The sequence below is a fragment of the Asterias amurensis genome, chromosome 22 (genome assembly GCF_032118995.1).
Source record: "Asterias amurensis chromosome 22, ASM3211899v1".
In the NCBI taxonomy this organism is placed as follows: Eukaryota; Metazoa; Echinodermata; class Asteroidea; order Forcipulatida; family Asteriidae; genus Asterias; species Asterias amurensis.
In genome coordinates this window covers 925,923-953,667 of record NC_092669.1, presented here as the reverse complement: position 1 = coordinate 953,667, position 27,745 = coordinate 925,923, and the positions used below count along the sequence as shown (strand labels likewise).

The 27,745-nt window shown below is 37.6% G+C and overlaps 1 protein-coding gene across 2 annotated transcripts; it reads right to left on the bottom strand.

Annotated features, from left to right (window-relative positions):
• Position 1: 1 nt before the first annotated feature.
• On the bottom strand, positions 2 to 27,745 carry LOC139953603 (protein kinase C and casein kinase substrate in neurons protein 1-like). Of its 2 annotated transcripts, XM_071953072.1 has the most exons (10): positions 27,619 to 27,745; positions 16,290 to 16,548; positions 15,859 to 16,061; positions 14,621 to 14,758; positions 13,533 to 13,759; positions 12,917 to 13,037; positions 12,337 to 12,500; positions 9,088 to 9,126; positions 5,203 to 5,303; positions 2 to 4,300 (listed from the first exon to the last, which is right to left on the bottom strand). In XM_071953072.1, exons 2-10 carry the CDS (start codon positions 16,498 to 16,500, stop codon positions 4,194 to 4,196), a joined length of 1,311 nt encoding a protein of 436 aa, XP_071809173.1. In that variant the 5' UTR covers positions 16,501 to 16,548; positions 27,619 to 27,745; the 3' UTR covers positions 2 to 4,193. The 2 variants fall into 2 exon arrangements, with proteins under 2 accessions (XP_071809173.1, XP_071809174.1); XM_071953073.1 differs by lacking the exon at positions 9,088 to 9,126.

Here is a 27,745-nt window from a genome sequence, read left to right as displayed (position 1 = left end):
CTCTATAAATCTTGCATTATTTTATTTGAATAATCACACAAGGCATTTGCCTGAATGTTTATGTATGGAATTAATTAAAGGTGAATGACAAAGCTGCTAAGCAGAGATGATGAGAGCAATGGTAATCATCTATTGATGCTTCTCCAAACTGTACTTAGCGGGTTTCTCAAATTAAACCCTGGGCCCGATTTCATAGAGATGCTTAAGCAAATCACATTGCATAACAATCTTGGTAGAAACGCACAGGATACCAGTCACAAATTTTATTTGCAACTAAGTATTTTTGATTGTGCTTAGCTACTTTTTATGCTTAAGCAGCTCTATTAAATTGTGTCCTGGATATGCCGACATAAAACCACCATGCACATACATGTATCGAGCACCAAATGTTCATGTTACCTTTTTCTGCTTATGAGATTGTTATATGCTTAGCAGCTTTGTGACATTCTTCCCTATTAAATAACCAGTGATATGTTTCAATTTATATACATTATTACCAATTAAAGTTATCTCCATAACGGGTGAATTCTTCTAAATATGTGGAGGAATAAACTCTGCACCAACAAACACCTCGGACATGTACAGCAACAGATGGTTATCAAACTAAAATCAAAATAAGCAGGGAACCAGTAAGAAACAGTTCACACAACATGGTATTTTGGCTGGTAACCAATTTCAACCAGTGTGTGTTTTTGTGTCGGAATTGGCGACTACGGCTGTTGCTATGGTTGTTGCTATGGGCAACCTGTGCTTTAAATTAAGTTTCCATGACGATCAACCCAAAGCCACTAATCCAGACCTGACCATAGCTCTATCAACATTTTTGTGTCAATTTTTGGTGGATATTTGTAACATCTAATCAAAGTTCCTATAAAAACAGCCCATACTGATACAACATCTCAGTTACCTCTAAAATAATTTACAATGAATGAATTCACATGACATGCCTTTTTAAATACATGTAAAATTATACAATTTAACTCGCTGATTCATCCAGACTATATATATATATATACATAGATCTATATCATATATAGGGATAGGTACCATTTAACCAAAGTGAGGACAATATCTAATAACCAATCTAACGAAACTAATAAATGGAAGATGACTAAATAGCATTGATTGTTAAATATTAAAATCATAATAACACAGACTCTGAAAACTCAATTGCGTGTATTCTGCAGTGATGTGCAGTAGATAAATGTTTCAACGCACAAAAGAAACTACCATGGGGAAACTTATATTAATATCAATATCCTGTTGAAATCCACAAGTCATCAATATCCACAAATAATCAATATCCACAAATTATCAATAACAACAAGTCATCAATAACAACAAATCATTAATATTGGCAAATCATCAATATTGGCAAATTATCAATATTGGCAGATTATTGACATCCCTAAATTATTGATCGGCAAATAATTGATATCTGTGGCATATAATCATCCATAATATACCAATATCCATAATATACCAACATCCATAATTTATCAATATCCACTGCTCATTAAATCCACTAATATTGTTTGAATTCAACAATTTGTTTGATAATCCTGACGCCCAATCTTATTCCTACCTTCTTGTAAAACCACGGAAGCACATCCTATGCAAAAACAGAAGCCCTCTACCTCAAAACGTGAGACAAAACAAAAGTAAGTTGAATAAAAAACATAAATAAATACAACGCTCATGATTAGAACATTCTGAACTTTGGTTAAATATTCCTGTGTTTGGTATAAACAACAAATATAATAGTTTGAATTCTCTTAAGGAATTTTGAGACCTGCTGAATATTCATGAGATAATTAAACATGCAAAATATAAAGCTTCTGATTTACATAAATTATAATACCTCTTAGCATTTAGGTATTCAGTACATTAGTTATGTGAGATTATTTATCTGAGATTAATACAAAAAGTGGTTTACATACAGTTTGAATCTGACTAGGTTTCATTATTTTAAATTGCATTTAAAAAAACTCAATAAATTCATGTCATCAAACAAAGAAAAAAAAATACTTGTTTATATTCCCTTAACAGATGATTTATGACAAGTTATGCACTGCACTACATAATACTCATGATTAGTTTACTATAATGTGTAACCATGGCCTAATTTCATAAACCTGCTTAAAGCCATTGGACCCTTTCGGTACAGAAAAAAAATAAAAATTCACAGATTTACAAATAACTTACAGGGTTTACAGAAGGTAGTGGTGAAAGACTTCTCTTGAAATATTATTCCATGAAATGCTTTACTTTTTGAGGAAACAGTAAAACAATATCAATTCTCCATAGCGAGAATTACGGATTTATTTTAAACACATGTCCTGACCACGGCGAAACGCGCGTATACAAGGGTAGGTTTTCCCGTTATTTTTACTTCCGACTCCGATTACCGATTGAGCCTAAATTTTCACAGGTTTGTTATTTTGTATAGAAGTTGTAATACACAAAGTGTGGGCCTTGGACAATACTGTTTACCGAAAGGGTCCAATGGCTTTAAGCAACTCTATGAAATTGGGGCCATGGCTTTATCAGAAGAAGCTAGTGCAAAAAGAATTATTTGATGTTTGTTCCAACTCTGCAATGTAACAATCAATCATGCAATCAATAAAACAAATTGTTGAAATGAAATGCCCATTTTTTGGTAATGAAATGAAAACAACACAGATGAATACAACAATGCAAAGGGGATCAAGAGTGTCAGCTTTCCGTCTATCTTCGAGTGAGACGGCCAGAAATCTCCAACTAAATAATTTGAAACCTATGACAGAACTTTCTTACAAATATAACTCCAATTACAAGTCCAGCGAAAATGCTAGGCCCACGTGACAATAAACACACCCTCCCCCCTCCTCCACTCAATATTGTTAACTCTAGCTGGTGCGCAGACCGCGCAATAAGAGCCAAAAATAAACCGAGGCAGGGCCCAACAAAATATGGCCGGATTGTTGTACCATTAACTGGTATACTGTTCTCATGAAATAACTTCAGAAATTCAAAACTTTATTTACAATTCCACAAATTCAAGCTTAGTCTGATTTTGTCTTTCTATTTTTACAGGTGAGCGCAGAAAATCACTATAAAAATATCCTTCTGCCGACAAATTCATAGTATTGGTCAAGAATTCAAAATAACTTTCCAGGCTTTTAATACCTGCAGTTACGCTTAGCATTGAGATTATAACGGATCCTTTGTAGAAATGATCTAGTTGATGTTTCTTCATGATGTGTTGGCTTAAAAAATTGATATCAAATAGTTTTTATACAAAATATAAACTGATGGTTGATAAGTCTCATTAATATGACAGACTGTCAACTAGAGAGTTTTTTTTAATAGTTGACAAATTAGTGGATCCACGATCAAATTCAAAAGGAATGAAATAAAACCCAGGGATGCTTCAATCAATTTTAACAATTCATTTTTAGTGAATCAACTAAAATTTCCTAGTTTATCAACACATTTACAAAATATATTGAACTGGCACGCTGATACAGTACAAAGTTTGCTTTGGTTTAGGATTTAATAGATGTTAACTTTGCATTGGGGACAGAGAATACTAATTTTGGTTTTACTCAGTACTGTGTGTACATTGCTAAAACACATGGGTGTGAGGGTAAAACCAATATTAATATTGATTTGGAATGATCTTGAATGCAAATCCAATGTTTTTTTCTTCAGAACTCGGGGTAGAATTCTCTCTTTTATAAATCGTTGTTGGTTAAAGTGGATCAACATCTGCTTTTGATCAATGAGTTGATTAATAGACAGTATAGCTACTTGCTTTGACCATTTGATGATTGTGAACTTTGCGAGGACGACTTCTCATTAGATGGAGATACAATCTTGCATCATCCACAATCTAATCTTAGTTGATCCACAATCTTAGTTTAGTTGATCCACAATCTAAGTTTAGTTGATCCACAACCTAAGTTTAGTTGATCCACAATCTAAGTTTAGTTGATCCACAATCTAAGTTTAGTTGATCCACATTCTATGTTTAGTTGATCCACACGAGTTGATGGAAACACAGTACAGTCTTCGAGTTTGATGCAGTTGAAGGATGTATGCCACGGACCTTTGACCTTAACACTGCTTATCTTGCATATTCAATCCACACTATAATGTTGTTGATCCACACAGTGGAAGAGTTGATGATTAAGGAAACAAGTTGAGGGAGTCTAGAGGTTCTCAGCATAGTTACTGGGGTACAGACCTTCTCTTCCTTTGTACCGTCCCCTACACCAACCTTGTTCATCTTCCTCTTCCAACTTCAATAAAATATCACCTGTTGAAGAAGAACAAATCTAAATTTAAAATATCAACAATAATTTACATATTTTATCAGCAAAATATCAGCAACAATTTATATATCAACAACAAATTTAATATCAGCAAAATATTAGCAAAACATTATTAACAACAATTTACAACAGCAACAGCAAATCAACAGCCATCTCATAGAAGAACAAATTTAAATTTAAAGTATCAACAAAAAATTACATTATAATAATAATGATAATAGTAATAACAAAACAGAGCATTTATAGAGCGCTATACTTAGACCAGAGTGCTGTACAGGACACGAGGACAAAAGAAAAACAAACAAATTAGGGTTGCAAAATATCAGCAACAATTTACATATTAATACGAAATTTAATATTGGCAAAATATTAGCGAAACAATAAATATCAACAGCAATTTACCTCTTGGCAAACAATTACATATCAGCAGAATATCAGCAAAAAATTACATATCACAAACAAGTTTAATATCAGCAATAATGTATATATATCAACAACAAATTAAAAATCAGCAAAATATCAGCAAACATTTAAATATCAACAAAAAGTTACAGATCAGCAAAATATTAGCAAAGATATACGCATCAACAACAATTTAAATATCAGTCAAAAGTTACATATCGGCCAAAAGTTACATATCAACAAATATTTTAATATCAACACAATATGAGAAAAATTTATATAAAAAATGTTATTTACATATCAACAAAAATGTACAATCTTCCGAATTCTTCCGAACTAATAAAGATTGTGGATCAACGCAGGCCCAAGATGGTCAAATTTAGGCTGAAATGTGAAGTATGCATTGCAATGGACGCCATTGCAGTAAGCAACTCTTTATGATTAAAAATCTTACTTTAATTTTGGTTTACTTTGCTGGACTTACCGGCATCAAAGGACAACTCATCATCTTCAAGTCCTTCATACTTGTACAACGCTCTGACCTCTACTCCACCGCCATTCTCTTGAGACTCCTGTGATGTTTGTCTGTAAACAAAAACAAGTAAACAACAACAAATCAACAAAGTATTGTAATCATATAGTAATGTTCCCCGACTGTTCACATCATTATCAATATTTTTTAATGCACTGACTGTTTTACTTTGAGCCTCCATTTAATGAAATAGCGATACCATTCTCTGTCAACTCCTATAGTATAAACTCTTTATAATGGTTTCCATTTTAAAAGTATTCAAGCTCTTCTTTTTCTCAAGCCATGCACATAACAAAACAAGATCGTTCTTTGTTTAAGACAAAATAATATGGTTGTAACATGGTCAAGGTGTATTGCGCAATAAAGGAGCTTCCCCATTACCATAGCAACCATTTACCAATAACACATCACTTCAAACACAATGCCACAAACCATGCATACCTCACATCCAGCTATAACCAATCAAAATACAATTTACATCCAACAATTTCCACAACTGTAAAAAAAAATCTTGCAAAAAATGAAGTTTAGAAATTCAGAAAACACTTAGCAGGCCTGATACTTCCCAGAGGCGTTAGGGGGTCTTTGACAGCAAGGTGGCAGCAGACCTACCAGGCAGTGTTGTAGCCACGATGGGCAGTGCCAGGAGGGCCTGCCCAGAACTAACAAATTTTACCCAGCACTCTGAGCAAAACACACTGTGACTGGGTACATTTGAAACAGTTTGGGGTGTAACAAAGAAAAACTTATTGTAGATGGGATTTGAACCAATGACCTCTGGATTAACGCACTGGCACTCTACCAACTGAGCTATCTAGCCCTATGTTGGCAGTCTCCCTGGGGTCGATTGTCGATTTCACAAAGAGTTAGGACAAGTCCTAACTTAGGACTAGTCCTAGGAGATACACAAATTGCATGGATAGTCCTAAGTTAGGATGAGTAACTGGTCCTAACTCGAGATAAGACTAGTCCTAACTCTTTGTGAAATCCACTGCTGGTTTGTTAGTATCTGTGTTTGGGGTGCCAGTCAGAAGACATTCAACCTGTAATAGACCGATCTATTAAGCTCCGCCCCATTGCGTATTGACCAATCACAACCCATTGCACAACCAAAAGTCCGACACTATAGCGCGTATACTTGGCGCACGCGGCAGAAATGTGCAGAATGGCATTGGAGAGGCTCACGTGTTCTTGCTCACGCGTGCACCGTGGGTGGAGCCTAATGGATCGGTGTATTGCCATGTAGCCAGGGATCAACTCCTACGTTTACGCTACAACCCGGAAGTGGCAGTCAGGGGATCACCTTAAGGAGATGACTTCTGACTGGCACCCCTGAACAAAGATATTAACAAAATAGGGAGACCGCCAACATTAGGGATAGATAGCTCAGTTGCAAGAGCACTGGCACATTAATCCAAAGGTCGCTCTATTAAATTTTTCTTTGTTAAACCCCAAATAACATCTAGAAGAAATACATCTATTTGACTCAGATTAATTGACTATCATTAATAATTGACTACTTTTCTGACAAAAATATTACATGATCAGCCGTCGATTTCACCAAACTCTTCCTAACTTAGGATTAATCTTAGGACTTAGGACAAGTTAAGGTCCGTATCCATAGACGTTAGGACGCATTGAACCCATCTTAAGTTAGGACAAGTTACTAGTCCTAACTCGAGATAGGATTAATCCTAGCGTTTTGTGAAATCAGCTGCAGGCCCGTCAGAAGTTGGGCTTTGTACAGGTGTAAAACACCCTCGATCAACTTTTTAAACATAAATCTAATAAAAGACAGTTAATTATTAGTAAAGTGTTAGATATAAGACAAGGTGGTGTTATTTGGGGAAACAGAGATGCAAGCAGCAAGTAACTATCATGGCTTGAATTTCAAGAAAACCTCACTAGACAAAAGGTCTTTAAAAGCAAATATTTTCTAGAAGTATTTTTTAGAATTCGAGGCATTGCATGGTGAGGTATCAATATATATTTGGTTTGCGGTAACACCATGTGTGTATCTATTTGCCAGGTAGAGTTTGTTCTTTAGAGAACTGTCTTGCTTTATTCTACTACTGCGGAGTAGATTTTTCAGATTTTTTCGAGAGACTTCTCAGTTTTGAAAAGATCTGTCCTGCTTTTTAACTACTACCTGGGCGGAAGGTAGAAAATCGGCAGGGACTACTACTAAAGCTTACAATTGATTGTTTATAACTGCACTTCCACAGATTGAGTTCTTGGATTCGTCTCAACGTTTCGACTAGCTTGCTCTAGTCATTGTCAGGAAACTTCTATTTTTTTTAAAAGTAAAGAAATTTTCTTTTCCTTATTTTTAATCAAAGGGTGAACTTTGAGGAGGAGGTTTGGAATTCAAGAACTTCTCTGTTTGAGCCAAAATATATGTTTGAACAAATATTTGACTGTAAGACTTGTTGGGTTGAGGGGGTACTGGCCTCGATGTTTAATTTGGAGTCTGACAAGTGGTACATATTTCATTCTTTGCAATTGAATAAATGTGCAGAACTTGTGGGGTTACTGGCACAAGGTTTAAACTTGACTATGGCCAGTGGTCCAGTGGGTATTTTAATCAAGCCGTAATTTTATTAAGATAGCTTGTTATTTATCTACAGAGAAATCTACTTTAGATTTTCATCACGGTGTAGCCATCTTGTTCTATTCCATTCTAATACATGTAACCAAACCGAGGCCGACAGGGAAACGTAGTCTGGTTCCCTTTTGATACAATGCGTATCATTAGTCATATCAGTTGTTGCATATTAGAACCAAGACTAAATGGCATCATCATGACAATGATCTTTTGTTAATAAGGCTGTTTCCGATTTGGTGGCTACGGCTTTGACTATTGCTAAGGGAGTTGCTTTGGTACTCCTATGCTTCAACACACGCTGAACTGGCAATCAAGCCGCAGCCACTCAATTGGACACGGCTTACATGCAAAGTCACTACTGTTAATTTTTCACACTAACTTTGAAAGCAACACACAGATTAATAATACCAACAATCATAACGATAAACAGAGGCCAATGATCTCCGGTTCTAGATTTTTAAAAACCAATTACATGTGAAGATCTTATCTGAGTTGTCTTTAGGGTGTTACGATCTGGGGTAGCAAGGTTTGTCCCAGAAAGACTCTGCTGGGGTAGAAACATCCGGCCATTAACTTATTTTTGCACTTACAGCCGTCGATTTCACAAAGAGTTAGGACTCCTCTTCTCTCAATCCTAACTTAGGATTAATCTTAAGGTCTGCATGCTACAGTGCAGGGTTGGGACTCGTCCTAAGTAATAAGGTTAATCCTAAGTAAGGAAGAGTTTTGTGAAATCAACGGCTGGTCCTTTTGGTTGGTAAGCTGTTTGAAACAGCTAATATTATATTCCCATTTATCTACCTATTACATTAATCCCCTTTTCATTCAAATCTAATTTTGTATAAATTTTCACGACAGACAAACAAATAAAAAAAGATCTTTAGGAGACAAGCAACTTGTTAATCACATTGAGCCAAGTAGAATAAATCAGTGGTTTCTGGTGTACCTATTCAATCGATTTACAAATTAATTTTTTACATTTTTTTTGTATCAACTTCAAAAGATAACATAAAATAAATCTCCTTCCCAGTATGCGAACATGCATTCATGTAACAAAACTTCATTTGTATCATACAGAACACACGTGCACATTATCAACCAAAACAGAAGACTTTGAACATAAACCCCAGACCAGAAACCAAATTTGTTTTTCTTCTGGCCTTTCACAAGGAACACCTGTTATTATTATTAGTCACACCTACACCAAGCAGGCTAATTACTACCTCACTTACCCATCGTTATCATCATACTGGGTATACCCGGGAAAGTTACTGTTGATGATTTGCAGGAGGGTATAAGGGGAAAGAACATACCAAAGGAAAACAGCCGGTGGTTAATGCCAAAGTGGTTTATTAATGATAGTGTGAATAGGGGTGGGGTTGACACTGGTGATAGTTATGATAGTGTGAACAGGGTTGGGTTGACCCTGGTGATATTAATGATAATGTGAATGGTAGACTGACAATGATGATAAACACACAAGTGTGAACAGCCAGAAAGTCGAGCACAGACAGACAGACAAACATGCGAAGTGTTTGGAGTTGGGACATTAACAGTCTCTTTTTAGAGGTGCTACTGGTTTCAATTTTACAAAGCACTAAGATTCATCTAAGGATGAGTTGTCAATATCGCCATAGTGAATTGTATTGTGACATCACACTTTGCTTAGCGATTAAGATTGGCACATCATTACAGGCCTGTATGCTTCATTTTTGAAAGGCATTTCCTCCTTGGTAAAGGGCCCCCTATGGGGAAATTGCAAATTTCTACTGGGGTATTTCATCAAGGGCACCAAGGCAATGACCAGGGGGCATGGAGGCATCCGCCTTTGATGCCTACGTGAAGTTTTAGGCCTGTCATTAAAATCAATCTTGGCTCTTTGTGAAATAGGCCCCAGGGGTCGAATAGGCCCCAGGGGTCGAATAGGCCCCAGGGGTCGAATAGGCCCCAGGGGTCGAATAGGCCCCAGGGGTCGAATAGGCCCCAGGGGTCGATTTAACAAAGCTTCAAGATTCATCGTAAGATGAATTGGTAATGCTGGCATAGTGATTTGTATTATCACATCACACTTTGCTTGAGTAATTATGATTGCTGCACTGTTAAGACCAATCTTAGCTTTTGTGAAATAAAACCCAGTTCTTCTAAATGTTATCCCAAACCTCTTAAGAACGTTGGATGCAAACAAGATGTTAAATAAAAACAGTAAGACATCAAGAACACATACAGATTAAACCCACAGGTAGATGATTATTATGAAGCAGAAAATGGTTACAAACGAATGAAAGATGCAAAAGACAAAACACACAACACTGTGAATAGACAAATTGAATAGACGACTGGATATTTGCAAACTTTATCAGTAGGATTTAAAACTTTGCATGGTGGAACTATGATAGAGAAAGGTTTGCGGTAACACCTTGTAATGATAATCTCTGTGAGTTGGTGTGGTTCTGTTTCGATCAGTATGCTCTGATCGTCTTCAGGAGAAAGCTTTCTCCAGAAGACGATCAGAGCATACTGATAGAAACGTTGAGTTGAAACTAACGGTGCTTTTCAGAACCACCCAAACTCATTTAGAGATTATCCTTACATGGTTTTACCGTGAACCTTTCTATAGCAAACTTCATCATTCAACAAAGTCAATGGCACAAAATGGTGATGACAAGATGAACAAGAAGGGCCGTCAATTGGTCATAAAATAATCAAAATCCCAAATTGGAAATCTGATTTGCAAGCACGATTTGCACACAGCTCACTCGTAGAAAACATAACCTCTCATATTTCATTGAAATAGCACTATAATTATGAATTTTATCAAATTTTGACATGAGGAATAAGGGCACGCTGAGTCACACTGCAGCAATAACGAAAACGATAACAATCACAACGCAAAGAGAACACGTTGTATTGGTTGAATTGCTCTACGCAGAATATGCACATGCTCATTCAACCAATAGAATGCGTTCTCTTTGCATCGTTCTCATTCTCGTTATCGCTGCAGTGGGACCGGGCCTTTACTCTTGAATTATTGCTTTTCTCTTGACACATGTCAAATTTCCCATACGACCAGCATTCTCAGCACTATAAAATTCAAGCTAAGCAAGATCAACTCCTGCTAAGCACATTAACATTACACGATGTACAAATGTACATCCTGCTACCATCCTCGATAATAACATTCACCTGAAAATAAAACTATATTTTGACATCTGTACATGTACACTCCATGAACTTATTTACTTGTTATACCATACAAGGCAACACAAATTACTTGAACACTTCCACAATATTATTTGGGGGAAAGATACACATTTTGCAGCACCCAAGAAAATCAATGTAAGTTATTACTGTATTTTTTGGTGCATGGAGATTTTATCAATGTTTTGGCATGTAAATTTTCCATTTCTATCTTTCAAATAAATTAATTGAATTGAAGAGAAAAAAGTGAGTTGTTCAACAAGGAAGAAAAATAAACACGACACTACTAAATATGTCAGCCAGTAAATATAACACAAGTACTACAGCTCTCTATCTCTCTAGAAAATTATAACATGACACTCAAACACTACGAACATCTAGTCCCTAAAACTAGTTTTTATACTTAAGTGGCAGAACAAAATTGCTAAGCATCATTTTCTGCTAAACAGCTTGATGAAATTGGTAGTCGGTTATAAAAACAGAGCATGCAACAGTTCCACGTCATAGGTACGAAATTATACCTTGTGAACGGTGACTCGGGCTCCGTAGTATCGCTGTAATGCGGCCACTTAAATGCATTGGAGTTTAAAGAGGGGCTAGGGGTGTCGTAACTACTACTGGGGTGACCCGTATAGGGGGTTCAGAGGGGGGTAAAGGGAGATTTGGGGGACAATGAACGTGGTAGGGTGTCATGTCACAGTAAGAAAGGAGTAAAATGGACCAAATTTGGGATGAATTGGATTGTGAAGGGCGATAATGGGTAGATTTATAAATTGAGTTGGCGGGAGAATGAGGGAAGGTGGGTGTTGTTGACAAAGAATTTGGGTTTATCATGGAGTACAGACATTCAAAGAGGTAGCATTCAACCATACATTCCCAGTAAGGGATGAGGAACATAAGTTGGTTGCAGGAACAGGATTCCACAAAGGGGACATTGTTCCCATGGAAAATAAAGTCACAGGGATACCAAGTTGTGAGTTTGGAGGCCAGATGGGTAAGCAGTTGGAAAAGTGAAAATAGAAAGAATTTATTCAATATTTATTTTTTACAATAATATTTATTGACAGTAAATATATTACAGTCCAGAGAAACTTGTGCATATTCCTTAAACAAAAAGAGTTTACAAAATAACACCACTAAACTAAAAAAAACGCGGTTACAAAAAGCCAAAAAAAGAAGAAAATTTATTTCTGCAATTCAATAGTTTAGTTGCATTTATTATTGTTTAAATTTTTAAAGTCAATGGAAAGGTTTGAGAGGAGAAATGATCAAAGGTCACTTACCGGTCACTGAAAGCGTTGAGCGTGGGGTCGTTATAGTCACTGTTATTATAATCATCGTTCAAAGACCGTACCGTCTTTACTGTTATACTGTCCCCTCCACCGCTCACCGAATTCTTCATCGTTGCTCGTTTACTTCCGATTGCGTGGAGTTCCTCTTTGTATTCCTAGGGTGGACAAGGGAGATGTGTTTACAATCCCGAGACTTTTTTTGTATTGTGGGAAAGGCAGTTTTTTTGTCAGAAAGGGAATCGCTTTGATTGAAATGGAAATTCTAGTTTCTACTGCCAGCACATTTCAAGCTTGGAAGTGATTGCCTCTGTACTTAGTTAATTCATGGGGCACCAAGGCAAAGAACAGGGGTAACGGGTCAAAAACCAGGGGCACCATGGCAAAGATCAGGGGCACCATGGCAAAGACCAGGGGCACCATTTCAACCAGGAGGGGCACCAAGGCAAAGACAAGAAGCATGCATGTAGTTGCCAAGATTCAAGCCTGTGTTTTGTAAAGATGTTGTTTATTTATTTATAAATAAGAAAAAAAAAAGAAAACAAATTAAGACAAATTCCTGGAGGAAGCTAACCTCGAAGTCCGGCCAATGCATGGCCATTCCTGTCCCATGATTTGATTTCCACCACTTCAGATCCTTCTCAGCATCCGCGTTTTCTATCGTCGCGATGAAATCTGTATACACCTGGCCAAAACTGAAAATCAAGAGAGAAAAAAAAACAAGAGAATCATTTAAAATTGTTCAGTGTTTTCTTTCGTTGAAATAAAATCTGTAAACACCTTGAAAAATAATGAAAATCCAGAGAGACAAAAATTATCGTTTACAGTTTTTGCGTCCGTACAAGAAATAAAAAAAATTCTTAGCCTATCATTGGGTAATAAAACAACCCAATCCTACCCCTACCCTTCACTGTAATTCCCCAGACTGGAATCAGGGTCGAGATTTTATGAATATGAATATTCTTGAGAATGACAAGGGCCTTGGCCCTGGGTTTCCCCCTTATGCCACTTTGACAAAGTACAGGCTTCAACTTCGCCCTTTAATGGGCTCAGCAATTTTCCTCTAGTCGGGGGCACTTCAATGGAAAACATAAGTTTGTATTGGAACCTTGCAGAGGGCACCTAAGAAAAAGCACAGCGCACCCCGGCTATTTGTACCCTGGGTTATTAAGAGGCCTGAATGTACGTACCTTGGACTGACGGACAGATCAAGCACTTTATGCATATCCTTCAGTGAATTCTTGAAGAACTTGATTCTCGTCTTCTCAAAGACTTGTGTCTTGTCAAACTGGATGCCCATGTCTTCCATGTAGCGGGGATTAAGAGCCTTCAGCTCCTCCAGAGATTTGTTGTATCTTTCTTCCATCTTTTCTTTCTCTGACTGACATCTCTCCACCTTCTCCTTCATCTTTTTAACCTGAAGAAGGCAAAAAAGGAAAGCGAATCTTAGATGGATGACTTAACTTCTTCATCCCTGTCTGCCAGAGGTAGTGCAGGAAAGAACAGCCCATATTGAAGCAATTATGATACGTCTCCTTGCTCAAGGTCACTATAGTTGCGCCCACATTCTTTAAATAACACAACTTGAGTCCACCAGGAGTCCACTAGGAGTCCACCCATCTGACAAAACTTGACAGACTACTAAAATGGCTGAGGTGAAGGGGTTGGGGATAAAAGATTATTAATATTAAGGGCTTAGTGGTGACCAACCTGATCTTGTGAGAGTGAGGTATCTCTTGGCTAACTGCTTAATTGTCAGCCTTACAGAGATTCAAATTGAGATTACTAAATGGATGGGATTAAGGGATTGGGGATATTCGATTAAGGGCTTAGTGATGACCAACCTGATCTGGTGAGAGAGAGGTATCTCTATTGGGAGTTGTCTCTTGGCTAACTGCTTAATTGTCAGCCTTACAGAGATTCAAATTCAGATTACTAAATGGATTGGATTAAGGGATTGGGGATATTCGATTAAGGGCTTAGTGATGACCAACCTGATCTGGTGAGAGAGAGGTATCTCTATTGGCAGTTGTCTCTTGGCTAACTGCTTAATTGTCAGCCTTACAGAGATTCAAATTGAGATTACTAACTGGATGGGATTAAGGGATTGGGGATATTCGATTAAGGGCTTAGTGATGACCAACCTGATCTTGTGAGAGTGAGGTATCTCTTGGCTAACTGCTTAATTGTCAGCCTTACAGAGATTCAAATTCAGATTACTAACTGGATGGGATTAAGGGATTGGGGATATTAGATTAAGGGCTTAGTGATGACCAACCTGATCTGGTGAGAGAGAGGTATCTCTATTGGCTGTGGTCTCTTGGCTAACGGCTTGTTTCTCTGCCTTACAGGCCGAGTGGTAAGCAGTTTTCTTAGCATTAACAGCTTTCATTGCCTTGCCCCATGGTTTCTGAGCCTGTCATTAAGAAATAATACAAAATTTAATGGCAAAAAATAAACCAGAAATAATAAGCTGTTTCAAACTGGGCCCAATTTCAAAGACCTGCTTAAGCAGAAAATATTGCTTAACAACTGTCTGCTGCTAAGCAGACATGAGCAGGATACAGTCACAAATAGACATGTAGTAGTTTGGCTAGTAACCCTACTCTGGGCCCAATTTCATAGAGCTGCTTAAGCAAAAAAATTTGCTTAAGCAAAAAATTCATTGCTTAGTAAAATCAGATTACCGGCCAAGACTCCACTCGATTGTAATGCTAAGTAAACAACAGCTTAATACTAGTTATAAGCAGTGTATATGGCAGGAAATTTTGGCCAGTAACATGTGTAAAATAAGCGAGCTATTTTCGTGCTTAAGCAAATTTTTTGCTTAAGCAGCTCTTTGAAATTGGCCCCTGGTAGGCAAACTTTCGTTATGCTTAGATTCTTTTTTTGTGCTTTAGCAGCTCTATGAACCTGGGCCCTAATTAAGAACCAGGGGTGGATTTCACAAAGAGTTAAGACTAGTCTTATCTCAAGTTAGGACGCGTTACTTATCCTTACTTAGGACTAGCCTTATGTTGTTTTTTAGTATACAGGACTGGTCCTAAGTTAGGACTATCTTTGTGAAATTGACCCAAGTCCCTATATGGTGCACATAAGGGACTAATTTCTTAAAGCCTGAAAGCACAAAAATTGCTTAGCATGAAATTTCTTCCTTAATAAAACAGGATTACCAATCAATTTTTCATTTGTTGCACATTTCTTGTTACTTGTATTCAGCTGTTGCTTGCTTATCCTAAAAATCATGATGAAATTTGGTTGGTAATCCTGTTTTTATCAAGGAAGGAATTTCATGCTTAGCAAATTTTTGTGCTAACAGGCCCTGATGTTTCAACCCAAGCAGAGTCAAAGGCTAAATGACAACACAACACTGAGCCTAAGCCGTGGTTTTGAAAAACAGCCGAAGTTTCCAATTGCATCAGTCCATAAAACTGACCAACCAAAGATGTTAATGCATATATGCAAAAAAATAAAAGCATATTTTATTAGAAACTTTCTTAACAATAATCGCCGAACCTTTGTAAATCCCTCCATTGCTTCCGTTGTCTCCTTGAATCCGTTCATCATCTTTTTATGATAGTTTTCCTTCTGCCACGTCTTAACCGCTCCATGGACGTCTTGCATCAGGTTCTTGGCCATCTCTTGGTGGATTTCTGATTTACGATCTGCCTCGGTCAATGTTGATTTCCACGCTGATTTGATGGTGCCGTATTCTGGACCTGTTGGTGTTAAAACTTGAAATGATTAAATGGCCTTAAAATGTCAAAGGGTTTGTTTATTGAACGCTCACGCGATGCTGTTTGTTCAACTTACAAAATGGCCGCACAAACACTCCCTGTGAGATGCCAGTTTTGTCAACTTAGAAAATGGCCGCCTGCGCGCATGCCGGAGCGCATATATAGGCCAGTGCGCCCTCTAGTTCTTATATATAACTCTATGATTCCTACCTTTATCAATGAGTTCATTCCATCTCTTGGACCAGTGCTTTAGGGACTTTGAGTATTTCCGTTCGATCTCACTCCGTTCTTGTAGAAGCAACATAAGATCGTTGCACAGTCGGTGACCGTCGTCAACTCGCTTGACCGTTCGCCTGAACTGACCAATCTCCCAGAAACTGCCCTCTGATGAGAGCATGCTCTCCTCGCTGTACTCCGACATGATTGATGTGTCAAAGGTCACCTATGTGTCAAAGGTCACCTGTATGTTCTGTAAACAAACAAAGGTAGGTATTGTATTTAGGCATTGCATTTAAGTTTTTTGTTAACTGTGCGTTTAACTTGGTTACCCCCTGGGAAGTTTTAGTAGCCCAGATTTTAAACATGTAATGTCATAAATGTTTCTTTCTGTTGTATTAATGGTAGCGATCACATCACAACAAGTTAATGGTCAAACAAAGTTACATTCACACATTCAAAAATAAATTAACCCATTAATTTTTGTTATTATTCATCTGAAAAGGAACAAAATGAGCATTTTAAACAAGTAGTACATGTATGTAGGTTGGACAGTGTTTAGTAGCCTACAGGTACAGGCAAGGGCAGGTTGAGAAGTTCATGTACTGTTTATAGCCTGTAGTCTTTACTAAACAATGTATGTACACCAGGCTAGAGTTAAGGATGAGCCCTGGTTTTGTATCAATAGATAGAGACATGGTTCAAAGATCAAAAGGTTACCATCTTCTCTGTCTCATCCTACAACAATATTTAACACAGATCATGGAAAAAGATAATACACTATGGCAATATTGCTGGGAGTCATATCTGATAATAGAGTCATATAATCTAACAATGAATGCAAACAATTCTTGAGGCATGCACTCACTGCAGGTCCAAATGCAAATTTTAAACCAAGGACGAAAGAGCAAAATATCCAAAGGCCAAATATCAAGACACAGTGTCTTGATTTCTGGGCCTCTTGGGAAAACGGAAGGAATATTTGGAAGAGTAGCACCACTTGACTGCTCAGCTCGTGTGACATTAGTATAACCTGGGCCCAATTTCATAGAGGTGCTTAAGCAGAAAATATTGCTTAATATTTTTCTGCTTAGCAGAAATGAGCAGGATACTAGTCACAAATTGTACAAGTGACTTACTTGTTTGGCTGGTTACCACGTTAGAACTAGTTTAAGCACAATTTTGCAAGTGCTCAGCTACTTTCTGTGCTTTAAAAAAGCAGCTCTATGAAATTGGACCCTGTGCCCAATTTCATGGCTCTGCTTACCGTCTCAAGCAAAGAGTCGGCGCTTACGGAAGCTGGGAATTCTGTGCTTACGTCAAGCGTATTTCACGGGTTAGCAGGGATTTTCTGCTTGTGCGTACTCCAGGTTACTAGGCATTCTTCGGTGTAGCTTGTACAGCTAGCGCAGAAATTCAGTGCTTGAACAGTAAGAGGAGAATGGTGATTGTAAGCGCGGTACGCAGAGCCCATAATTTGGCCCTGTAAATGTGTGCTGTGTTGTCAATGGACCGATCCGGCCTATCAATCAAACTGTGCGCGTTCACCCATTTGACCAATCACAGCGATGATTGTGGTCGGACAAACTCGGTCATGCGTGCGCGTATATTTGGCACGCGCGGCAGAATCGTGCAGAATGTCATTGGGAGTGTTCGTACACGTGTCTTGCTCACGTGCGCGGTGGGCGGAGTTTAGTGGAAAGCCGGAAAGGTCCATTAGCCTTTGAGAACGACTCTGCTAAATAAAGTTGAAACGACAAGCCACCAACTTTTTTTCGCATTGATACCCTTATCTTTTTGGTTGGTGGGCAGTTTGCAACAGCTAATATTTTCTTGAAATAAGTTTGCTGAAAATAATGTGCATAATTTTCTGTTTTGTTTTTTTTTAAATTAAAAGCCTCATGGAGTTGTACACAGATGGCAGTGGTTTGTTTATGTGTTCAAGAGACATGGCATCTGTCATGTCTGTATTTAAAGCACAGAGCTAAGAGGGTGTGGCTCTCGAAACCTTCCAAGGTCCATGTACTCCCTGGGTCAGAGTGGCTACCACTCTTCTATCATACCTTATCTTTGTTCAACATGGTGCTGAATGGTTGCCAAGCAATTCGCCTGGTGAATTGCCAAGATGAAAATGTACAAAGAACTATAAGGAGATAAACATGCAGTTCATGTCACATACAAATGTACATGTAGCTTGGCTTAGATTTTAAAGTTTGCAAACACTTGAGTCAAGAAATTATTGATAACACATCATGTATCAGTATTAATGGTGTTACCGCAAATCTGGCCACATGTACCAGTATGTTGTGTTATTTACATGTAGCCTTTGAGAAAGTCTATGCTATTAACTAGGATCGAAATGTCAGACCACAAACTATTTTATGCAAATTGATTGTCAAAAGTGTAAAAATTTGTGGAACTAAATGCAGAAATACAGTAATAATACATTTAATGTACAATTATGTACTGATTTTCCAAGGCACGCCAGAAAAAAATTATGACTAAGACGTTTGCTCCAACATTGTCTACCAAACCTTGTACAGTTTATGTACAATGTACATGTAGCGCAGTCATTGGGCTTCTCATAATTTCCCTCAAGGTTCAAATAATGTGTCATTGTTTTGACTGGATGACAAGTAAAGTATGTACACAAGATTTGTCCTTCATTTTTCAGTGACTAGCCAGCAGGAATAGTCATTTCACCAGTCCGCCCAGCTTTTTCACATTTCACCAGTCTGCCCAGCTTTTTCACATTTCACCAGTCTGCCCAGCTTTTTCACATTTCACCAGTCTGCCCAGCTTTTTCACAAGTCCAGGGCCCAATTTATAGCGCTGCTTAACGGTAAGCAAATTTCAGTGCTTACTGTAGCAGACAAATTTGCTAAGGTGCAAGCGTGTTTCACAAGTTAACAGAAAATGTAGGCGACCATATTGTGCATTCACTATGAATTTGCATTGCCACATCATTTATTTTCAAGCAGTAGAACAAAGGACTTCAAAAATAACAATGCTGTCTCAACATTGGAACCATTTGTATTGTTATGCCCTCCTATTGTTATGTGCCTAGTCTTTAGAGAGAGTGAAATACAGAGACAAAGAAAAGTCCTCAAATTGATACAATAAAATGTTCAGTGTTTGTACATTGTACAAATGTACATTGTACTTTAAAAGCAAGGTGTTTGTTTTATGTGTCCTTCCTCTATGATGTAATGTACACAACATAATAGCTTCCATAAAACTGTATCCTTGATGTAGGTTTACTAAGGGGCCATTCAGAATTGCCAATGTTTGTGGGTGGGGCGAAAGAAATAACTGAAAATCGCAAATAAGTTTTTATAACAAAATTTTACAACAAACGAAAAAGTATGATGAAATACCTAGCTGGCCAAGCTTGTCAATTTCATTCCTGATTAAATTACATAGTAAAAGTTTTTTGTTTACAAAGCCAAGTAAAGCCATTGAAAACTACTGATGTTGGGAACCATTGATCCAAAATATCTGGTTCATTTGATTCATTACTTTGTTCTTCGGCGTATAGATTTATATGAAGTCATTTAATATAACCATGGAGGAAAAAGTAACCATCAAAATTTGGGGTGGGAGGGTGGGTCAAAATGTTTTGAAATGGCCCCTAAGCTTCTAGTGAGATTAACTATGGGGCAATTAATCTCCGATAAGAGCCTGTGCTTACTTCGATATGATACAAAAATGTTCCAATTCTAGTCATAGTCTAGCGTGGTTCATACATGTGTACTTCATGTGAAAGCGAAGCAAATTGCCCGACGCAAACAATCAAGTACGCGCTGTTTTGTAATTGTACTGCAAGTAAGTTTGCTTCACTTTCACAATTGATGTGATGAGTATATTAAAACCAGGCTTCTTAAGTTCTATTGATGATAACCCGAGAACATTATTTGTCCCAAGGTACATCAGTCCGCCAATTACACAGGGCCTCGTTGCCCTGGTCTTCGCCTTGGTGCCCCTTAAAAAATATTCCCTTTAAAAACGAAAATTCCCAGTGCATCATGAAAATGGCCTCGCCCTCTTAAAAATAAAATTCCAGTAACCTCAAGAGATTTGTGTTATTAATAATAATATAAATGCAAAGGTGACATTCAAAAATGTTTCTGTTTCGTACTTTCCTTCCAATTATCAGCAATATGACATTCTCAAGGTATCCCTTATTAGCGATGATTCATCACCCAAAATAGCAAAACTGTTAAGTTGCATAACAATCTTGTTTCCTCCCATTATAATTAATTATCTTTTAAATCAATCAATACCTAAATAGCTTCGTGAAATTTATAAGAGACACAAACGGAAATGTGTTGAACAGAAATAATCTTTCCATCAGTTGTTTATTAAATTATGCAAGCAGTTCCCATGTATTGTTCTGTACTGTGTACTATCTCAATAAACGAAGGTCTTGCGTAATGCGTACCTATCGGTAACATTTTACTCGCACTCGGCGGGATTCATTCGTCACAAACTGAATTACAAGACAAGGACACGACTTCCAGTTAATTAAAATGGATTCCCTCAGGTACTACGTAATTCTACCTCGATGGTAACAGTATTGCACTACACCAAAGAACTACTCTTTGCTCTATGGTGTATATATAAACTTACTCACAGTACATACATATGGTAGTAGTATCTACACACCTGAGTAATCTTGGGCGAGATACAGGGGTCGAAATTGCCACTAGCCCGCTAGCCCGGGACTACCAGATTTACAGCCGGGCTACTGATTTTTCCAGTTTGATAGCCCGACGGGCTAGTGGAAAAACAATGCAAAAATCATCATTACAAACAACAAAGAACTGTGCTATGGTGTATTGTAAAGTTTGAGCCGTGACGCGAGACATAACGTGTCTTTCGGGCTACCAAAATCTCATCAGGGCTACTAAAAATTATTGGTTACTAGCCTTGCTGACTACCATGACAATACACTTAATTTCGACCCCTGCGATATATCGCTGACAATATATCCCGATATTCGATATAATCGCGATTAATTAAATTTGTCATCATCAGTCTTCAACCTCCCAGTGAAAGTTGTAGAAGAGACAGTCATAGCATAAGAGAGGTGTTCTAATGACCTATTCTTCTGGTTTTACTCCAAACCTATGGGGTGCAAGATGTCTCAGCTAGGAAATACATCGCGATATTGCGATGATCCGATATCGAAATCGTTTCCAAATTAGTATCGCGATATTCGATAATATCGTGATATCGCCCAAGCTTAATTTGTCCACTGCTGAGACCACTGCGTTTTTACACTACTTTGTGTATAAACTGGTGAGGTGAACGGCATGTTTAGGGAAGTTGTTTCCTCATTGTATACATTGATGTAAATCTGTTCATACTCTGTAGTATTTGAGTGGTCTCACTTCTTATACGCTGTTTACATTGCTGTGTGCATTGTCCTCTGAATCCATCGAGTGTTTATTTGTTGAACATGTAGTTTCAACATCTGCATACACAAAGTACTACAGATATGTCAGCATTCGCCCTTAACCCTTTTGTGCACAGATTTTATAATATTTTAAAAAGGACATGTTCAACCGTTTTTATTCTAGATTTTTTCAAAACCAGCCCCTATTGAACAACACACCAAACGAGAGCTCAACAATCGCCCACTACAAAAACTAAGGTCATGTTATTGTTCAAGTTCATAGTGCTCTTTTGTATTCATTGTATGCCTCAATAGTTTTTATAACCCCCACAATAGTATTTCCAGTGGAATGCTCTGCCATTTCTTTTGTGCATCGGTTAATAATGCTAAAAAGAGCAGTTAACATATTTCAGGACTTTAAATCATCGGGAGCACGCTGCGCTTGTTTGCTAAGTAAATATGAGATGAAACTTATCTTAAGGTTGAATCGTTATAATGTAAATTTAACCATTCATTACAGTAATACCGAACTCAAGAAAACCAAGCAGTTAACCAGCACTACTAATTACATAGGCACTGGAGTACGCCAAGTGGAACATTGACATAAAATGTCTCCTGCGTAAGGCCGTTCACTCATGCGTAAAGATCTACAATAAGTGGGCAAGTATTAAGTTTCATCAACGTATAGGCCCCACAATGATATTTATAAACAACATAATATTCGTTGTACAACTGTGCTTACTAACCCACACAGCAAAGGTATGATCAAAGGATTTAGTCAAGTCTACCCAAAAAGCAAAACCTGAAACGGAAAGTTGATCTTGAAACCAAACCTTCTTTTGGTTCTAGGTAAACCTCATTATGTTTAATTTAAAATTCCATGAATAATCAAGCAAAGGTTTGCCAGGGCTCTGTGTACATTCGGAGGGAAAGCAACATTTTGTTCAAATAACTTCCAAATAATGTTCAGCATTCTCCCTTAAAGGCAGTGGAAACTATTGGTAATTAGTCAAAATAATAACATGTTATTGGCATAAACCTTTCTTGGTGACGAGTAATGGGGAGAGGTTGATGGTATAAAACATTGTGAGAAATGGCTACCTCTGAAGTGCCATAGTTTTCGAGAAAGAAGTAATTTCCCACGAATTTGATTTCAAGACCTCAGATTTAGAACTTGAGGTCTCGAAATCAACCATCTAAACCCACACAACTTCACGTGACAAGGGTTATTTTTCTTTCATTATTATCTCGCAACTTCGATGACCAATTGAGCTCAAATTTTCACAGGTTTGTTATTTTATGCATATGTTGAGATACACCAACTGTGAAGACTAGTCTTTGACAATTACCAATAGTGTCCACTGCCTTTAACAGCACTCAAATAATCATTAAATTTAGGCCTATTCTTACTAAGCATACAGGCATTCTGACCTTCAACCACCACTGCACAATCACAAAACACGATGGAATGCCATTCCCTCTGATTTATCAAGTACAATATCCAAATAAGGCTCTCTGGGTACCAAACAGAGTGCATTGAGTTACCAAATAAGGTGTGTTGAGCACCAAATAAGGTGTGTTGGGAACCATATAAGGTGAGCTGGGCATACTATTTTCAATGAATGGGTTGGAGAAGGAAGTCATCCAACCCCGATTGTCAACACCTGATTGTCAACACCCAGTAATGACACCAGGAAGTGCTTCTGTCAGTCCGATGTACTTCATGACTTATGTATTTAAAATGTTTTCTGCTAACTGAATATCCTGCAGTTGCAACAAAGTGCTTTTCACACAACATCAATTTAACAGGGCTCCCTTGCTAAAACTTAGCAAGGTTTGACATTTTCAAAGAGACCTTGGGCAGTAAACATTTTTTTCTCCTTTCACATGAGGTACATTTTGTAAAATTGTACAACCATGGTAAAATGTAACAAGGGACCCTTGCTAAATTGCTCTCGTGTGAAGGGGCTAAAAATCCTTATTCACTTTTATCCGTAGCTCCAAAAGTGTCTTTCAAGAGGTGAAGTACATAAACAATACACTAAATGCTTGAGAAAACCACTATACTATTAGACTGCATGCAGGGTGTTTGGCTATTGGCTTGTGTGGTGTATCTAATTAATAGTGCATTTGACATTTCGTGCCAAGTGCTAAATTTCTAGATTCTTGCCAATAGTCCTGTCATGTAAGTGGGTATGGTCTACATTTCATCCAGCAATTTTGCATAGCAAAACATTTTGTCGGAAGCTTTTTTTGTGCACAGTGAATGCTAGTATTGAGTAACAAATGATGATTTTTGAGTAGCAGTTGATATAATTTGTGAAGCATTTTGCTCAGTTATACAAGGGAAATGGTTCACTGAGTCATGTCGCTTGATATGGTCTACATCTACATGTATTCCAAATGAAAATGACAGCAAGTAAAACATGAAGGTGCAAAACTCTCCTCTCAAAGTAAAGAGGGACGCAAAAAAAAAAAGATTACTAGCCTAGGCGGCAAGGCTCATTTCATTAGGCTGTGGCACAAAAGTAGACCTACATGTACCAAAAGTAGCTAAGCACAATAAAATTATGCTTAAATCGAATAAGGTGTACAATTTGTTTGTGACCATTATTATCCTGCTCATTTAAGCAGAAATTTGTTAAGCAATTTCTTCTGCTTTTGCTTAAAAGGATAAGGCCTGATATCCTCCCATTAAAGGAACACGTTGCCTTGGATCGGTCGAGTTGGTCTTTGAAAAGCGTTTTGTGACCGTTTGTTATAAAATGCACATGGTTAGAAAGATGATGTAAAAGTAGAATACAATGATCTACACAAATATGCCTCGAAATTGCGTGGTTTTCTTTTTACCTCGTCCAATAACACGGTCGGCCATTTATGGGAGTCAAAATTTTGACTCCCATAATTGGCCAACCGTGATAGTTCACGACGTAAAAAGAAAACCGTGCAATTTTGAGTGATACTTGTGTGGATCATTATATTCTACTTTTAAAACCTCTTTCTAACCATATACATTTCATAACAAACGGTTTCAAACGCTTTTTATAGACCAACTCGTCCGATCCAAGGCAACGTGTTCCTTTAAGATGTTTTCCTCTTGTAATAAAGCTGAAATCCAACTCATCTGCATCACACTTCATCTGTCAACAACTCATCTGCTGCTAGACTTGCTAACCAGTCCTTACACTAACACAGAGTCAATAGAAACGACACACACTGCATTAGAATATGAGCCAAACAAACCAAGACTATTGGATTGACTTGCAAAGCCAGTCTATTGCGCCAATGGGCAAGAATTATATTCATTATGTTTGGAATGGATTTCACCGGTGCCAGAATGGCCAAGTACCAAGCGAATTCAGTGGCTGATCAATGTATACTCCGTAACCACCAGCCGGACTAGCAATCACAATGCAATTACTTGCTAAGGGGAAAATGCATTGGGATTGATTTTTGTCCCTTGCGAGTTTCCTGTTCAATACTACTGGACAAAACAGAGAGTATAAAAAAGAGTCTTAGAAAAAGCATTATGCAAAGCTTGATTAGACACTAGCCTGACGATGTGGAATCTTAAGACAAGAGCACTCCAGGCTGGTCAAAAATAAATAAATAATTAAGCAACACACCTATCAAAACGAAGCATGATCAGGCCTGGAAATAACCCACGGCACCCAAAGCAATTGCTGTGGTGCTCAGGTGCTTTTGCTTTGTTGCCCTTTGCAAAGTTCCAATACAAATTAAAATTTTCCTTGCACGAAAGAAGTGCCCCTAAAAGAAACAATTCAAGGCCTGTGTGTTCAGCTATTGGAGCAGGATTGTATGATTATGACTTTTATAATTATAGGCATACAGTGTATGTGATTGAAGTAGATATTATACTTTTAGGTTGAGAAAAGAAAAATTTACTACAGTGGGACTTGAAACTGCGACCTACGGATTAACAAGCCCGGTGCTCTTTAAACTGAGCTATTTATATTTATAAGATGTTAAATTTGCATTGTGGATTTTTTTACTTACAGCTGGCAGGCCGTATGTTGGCCGTCTCTCTATTTTGTCCATGTCTCTGAGTGGCAAAGACGATCAAGGACACAATTTTTATTTGTCATAAAATATATTAATAATTTTAATTGTTGGCTTTTAATTAAATTAAGATTGCTTGTTTATGACCCAAAACGTCAATCTGCTTACAACAATATCAATGATACAATCTGCTTATGGGAATATCAATGATAAAAATGGTCAAGAGTTCTGCTGACCAGCTCAAGGGTTTCGCCCTAGAGGCTAACGATGGGGGCCTACATACGCAGCAGGGAACACATTAGTGCACAAGGCTTGAAAAGGATAGTGTAAAAACTTGTGCATTGCTCAGTATGATCTTATCCAGGAAATGAGGAAATAGTAATTAATTTCAATAACTGCTTTGTGTTTTGAGATCATTAATCAACGATCAATGTATCTCAAAAACACAAACTCAAACCACAAAATCTACAATGGTGACATTTGAAGGCATGTACAAACCAGGGCCAAATTACAATAATTGCTGAACAAAGTCTGCTAAAAAAGTAAGCAGAAAAATAGTCACAAACTATTCAAATTAGTGCTACTTTCCTCTCTTTTCAGTAAGAAACTTTGCTTTGTGCTTAGGGCACAGTAAATTAACATGTATGTGGGATAAGGAGGGTTGACTGGGTACTGTACACTAAATGCTGTGCACGCATCACAATTATATCATTTTGCCACCATGTAATGTGGGGGGGGGGTCTTGCTTTTTTTTCAATGCAATAAATATCACATACATGTAGTATCTTGTTGTATCGACTATCATGTACAAATTAGTAAATTTGCATAATGGTTTATTAAATTTGAATTGTATATTAAAAATGCAGAAATTTTTTGGTATTCTGCCACCACTTTTCCACTTATTTTTACAAAAAGGAAATATTATCTCATTTCGGTAAAATGAGGAGATACTACATTGCATTAGGTATATCATAAAACGAATGAAAATGTGGTGACAGGATTCAGAAACTTGTCCAAAGTTGCCCATCTGTCCTCGACCTCGTCGTGCATTCAATAAAAACATCCAAGAACTCTAGGTCTAACTAACTAAAACTTTATGATGGGACTGGGAGGAATGCGATCCGATGCCCAACTAACTACTAACTAGCTGCTAGTTTTTCACTCATGTGATGAGCTTTAAATGCTGCATTGACAACGGTTAGAAACATGTTTTACAAAAGCAATCTCATTTTTAAATAAATAGATTTATAATAAGTAAATCATCATCATCATTAATGATTATGGAAAAGTTTCCGTATGGCGCCACCACTTTTTCATTCGATATGAAATAATCTAATTTACCTCAATGAGATATCCCTTTTTCTAAAAATGAGTGAAAAAGTGGTGTCACCATACGGAAAGTTATCCATGATTATTTCAACTTCAAGAAGACGTCGAGTGAACCATCCCCATGGCCATGGAGGTAGAAATTGTCACTGTCACTAGTGTCAGTGTCAGTCAGTGACTCAGTCTTACACTTTGCAGTCGAATACGTACATTTCAGACATTCATTGGGCCCTTCATCTAAAAAGTGCAAGATATAACAAGGGTGCGTGCACCAATTCCACCTTCATGCTGCACCCAACTTATTCAACTAATTGTCAACAGCACGTGGGCCATTCCAAACTTGGGCGGCTACCGCATAGCAGCAGCACGGGAGGTGCAAGGAACAAATTGTTTTATGTTGACTAAATAAAAAAAAGTGTGTCGTGTTGTCACTAACTGTTGTGTGGTGTGGGGCCGACGACCACTGCCTGACGTGTGATCGGGGAGGCTGCAGCATGAACATTTTATGGCACACTAATTCTTCTTTTGGAAGCAAAGTCATCTAAACTTTAATTAACAAAATGACTTTTAAATACTGACCTTTCAGAAAAGTTCTTCTTTTGGGCGTGACTCTACCCCGTTTTCAACAAATTTGGTTTTTAAACCTGGGGAGAAACTACGGCCATCGAAGATTCAACGTTGAAAGTTGGTGTGCATATAACGGGCG

Excerpts from the sequence above, each read along its gene's own strand:
- LOC139953603 (XM_071953072.1), bottom strand. The coding sequence starts at position 16,500 with ATGTCGGAGTACAGCGAGGAGAGCATGCTCTCATCAGAGGGCAGTTTC. Across the intron at positions 13,038-13,532 it reads GATCTGTCCGTCAGTCCAAG|TTTTGGCCAGGTGTATACAG; the intron begins GTACGTACATTC and ends CTTGATTTTCAG. Across the intron at positions 9,127-12,336 it reads CTCAACGCTTTCAGTGACCG|TAACTTTCCCGGGTATACCC; the intron begins GTAAGTGACCTT and ends AATCATCAACAG.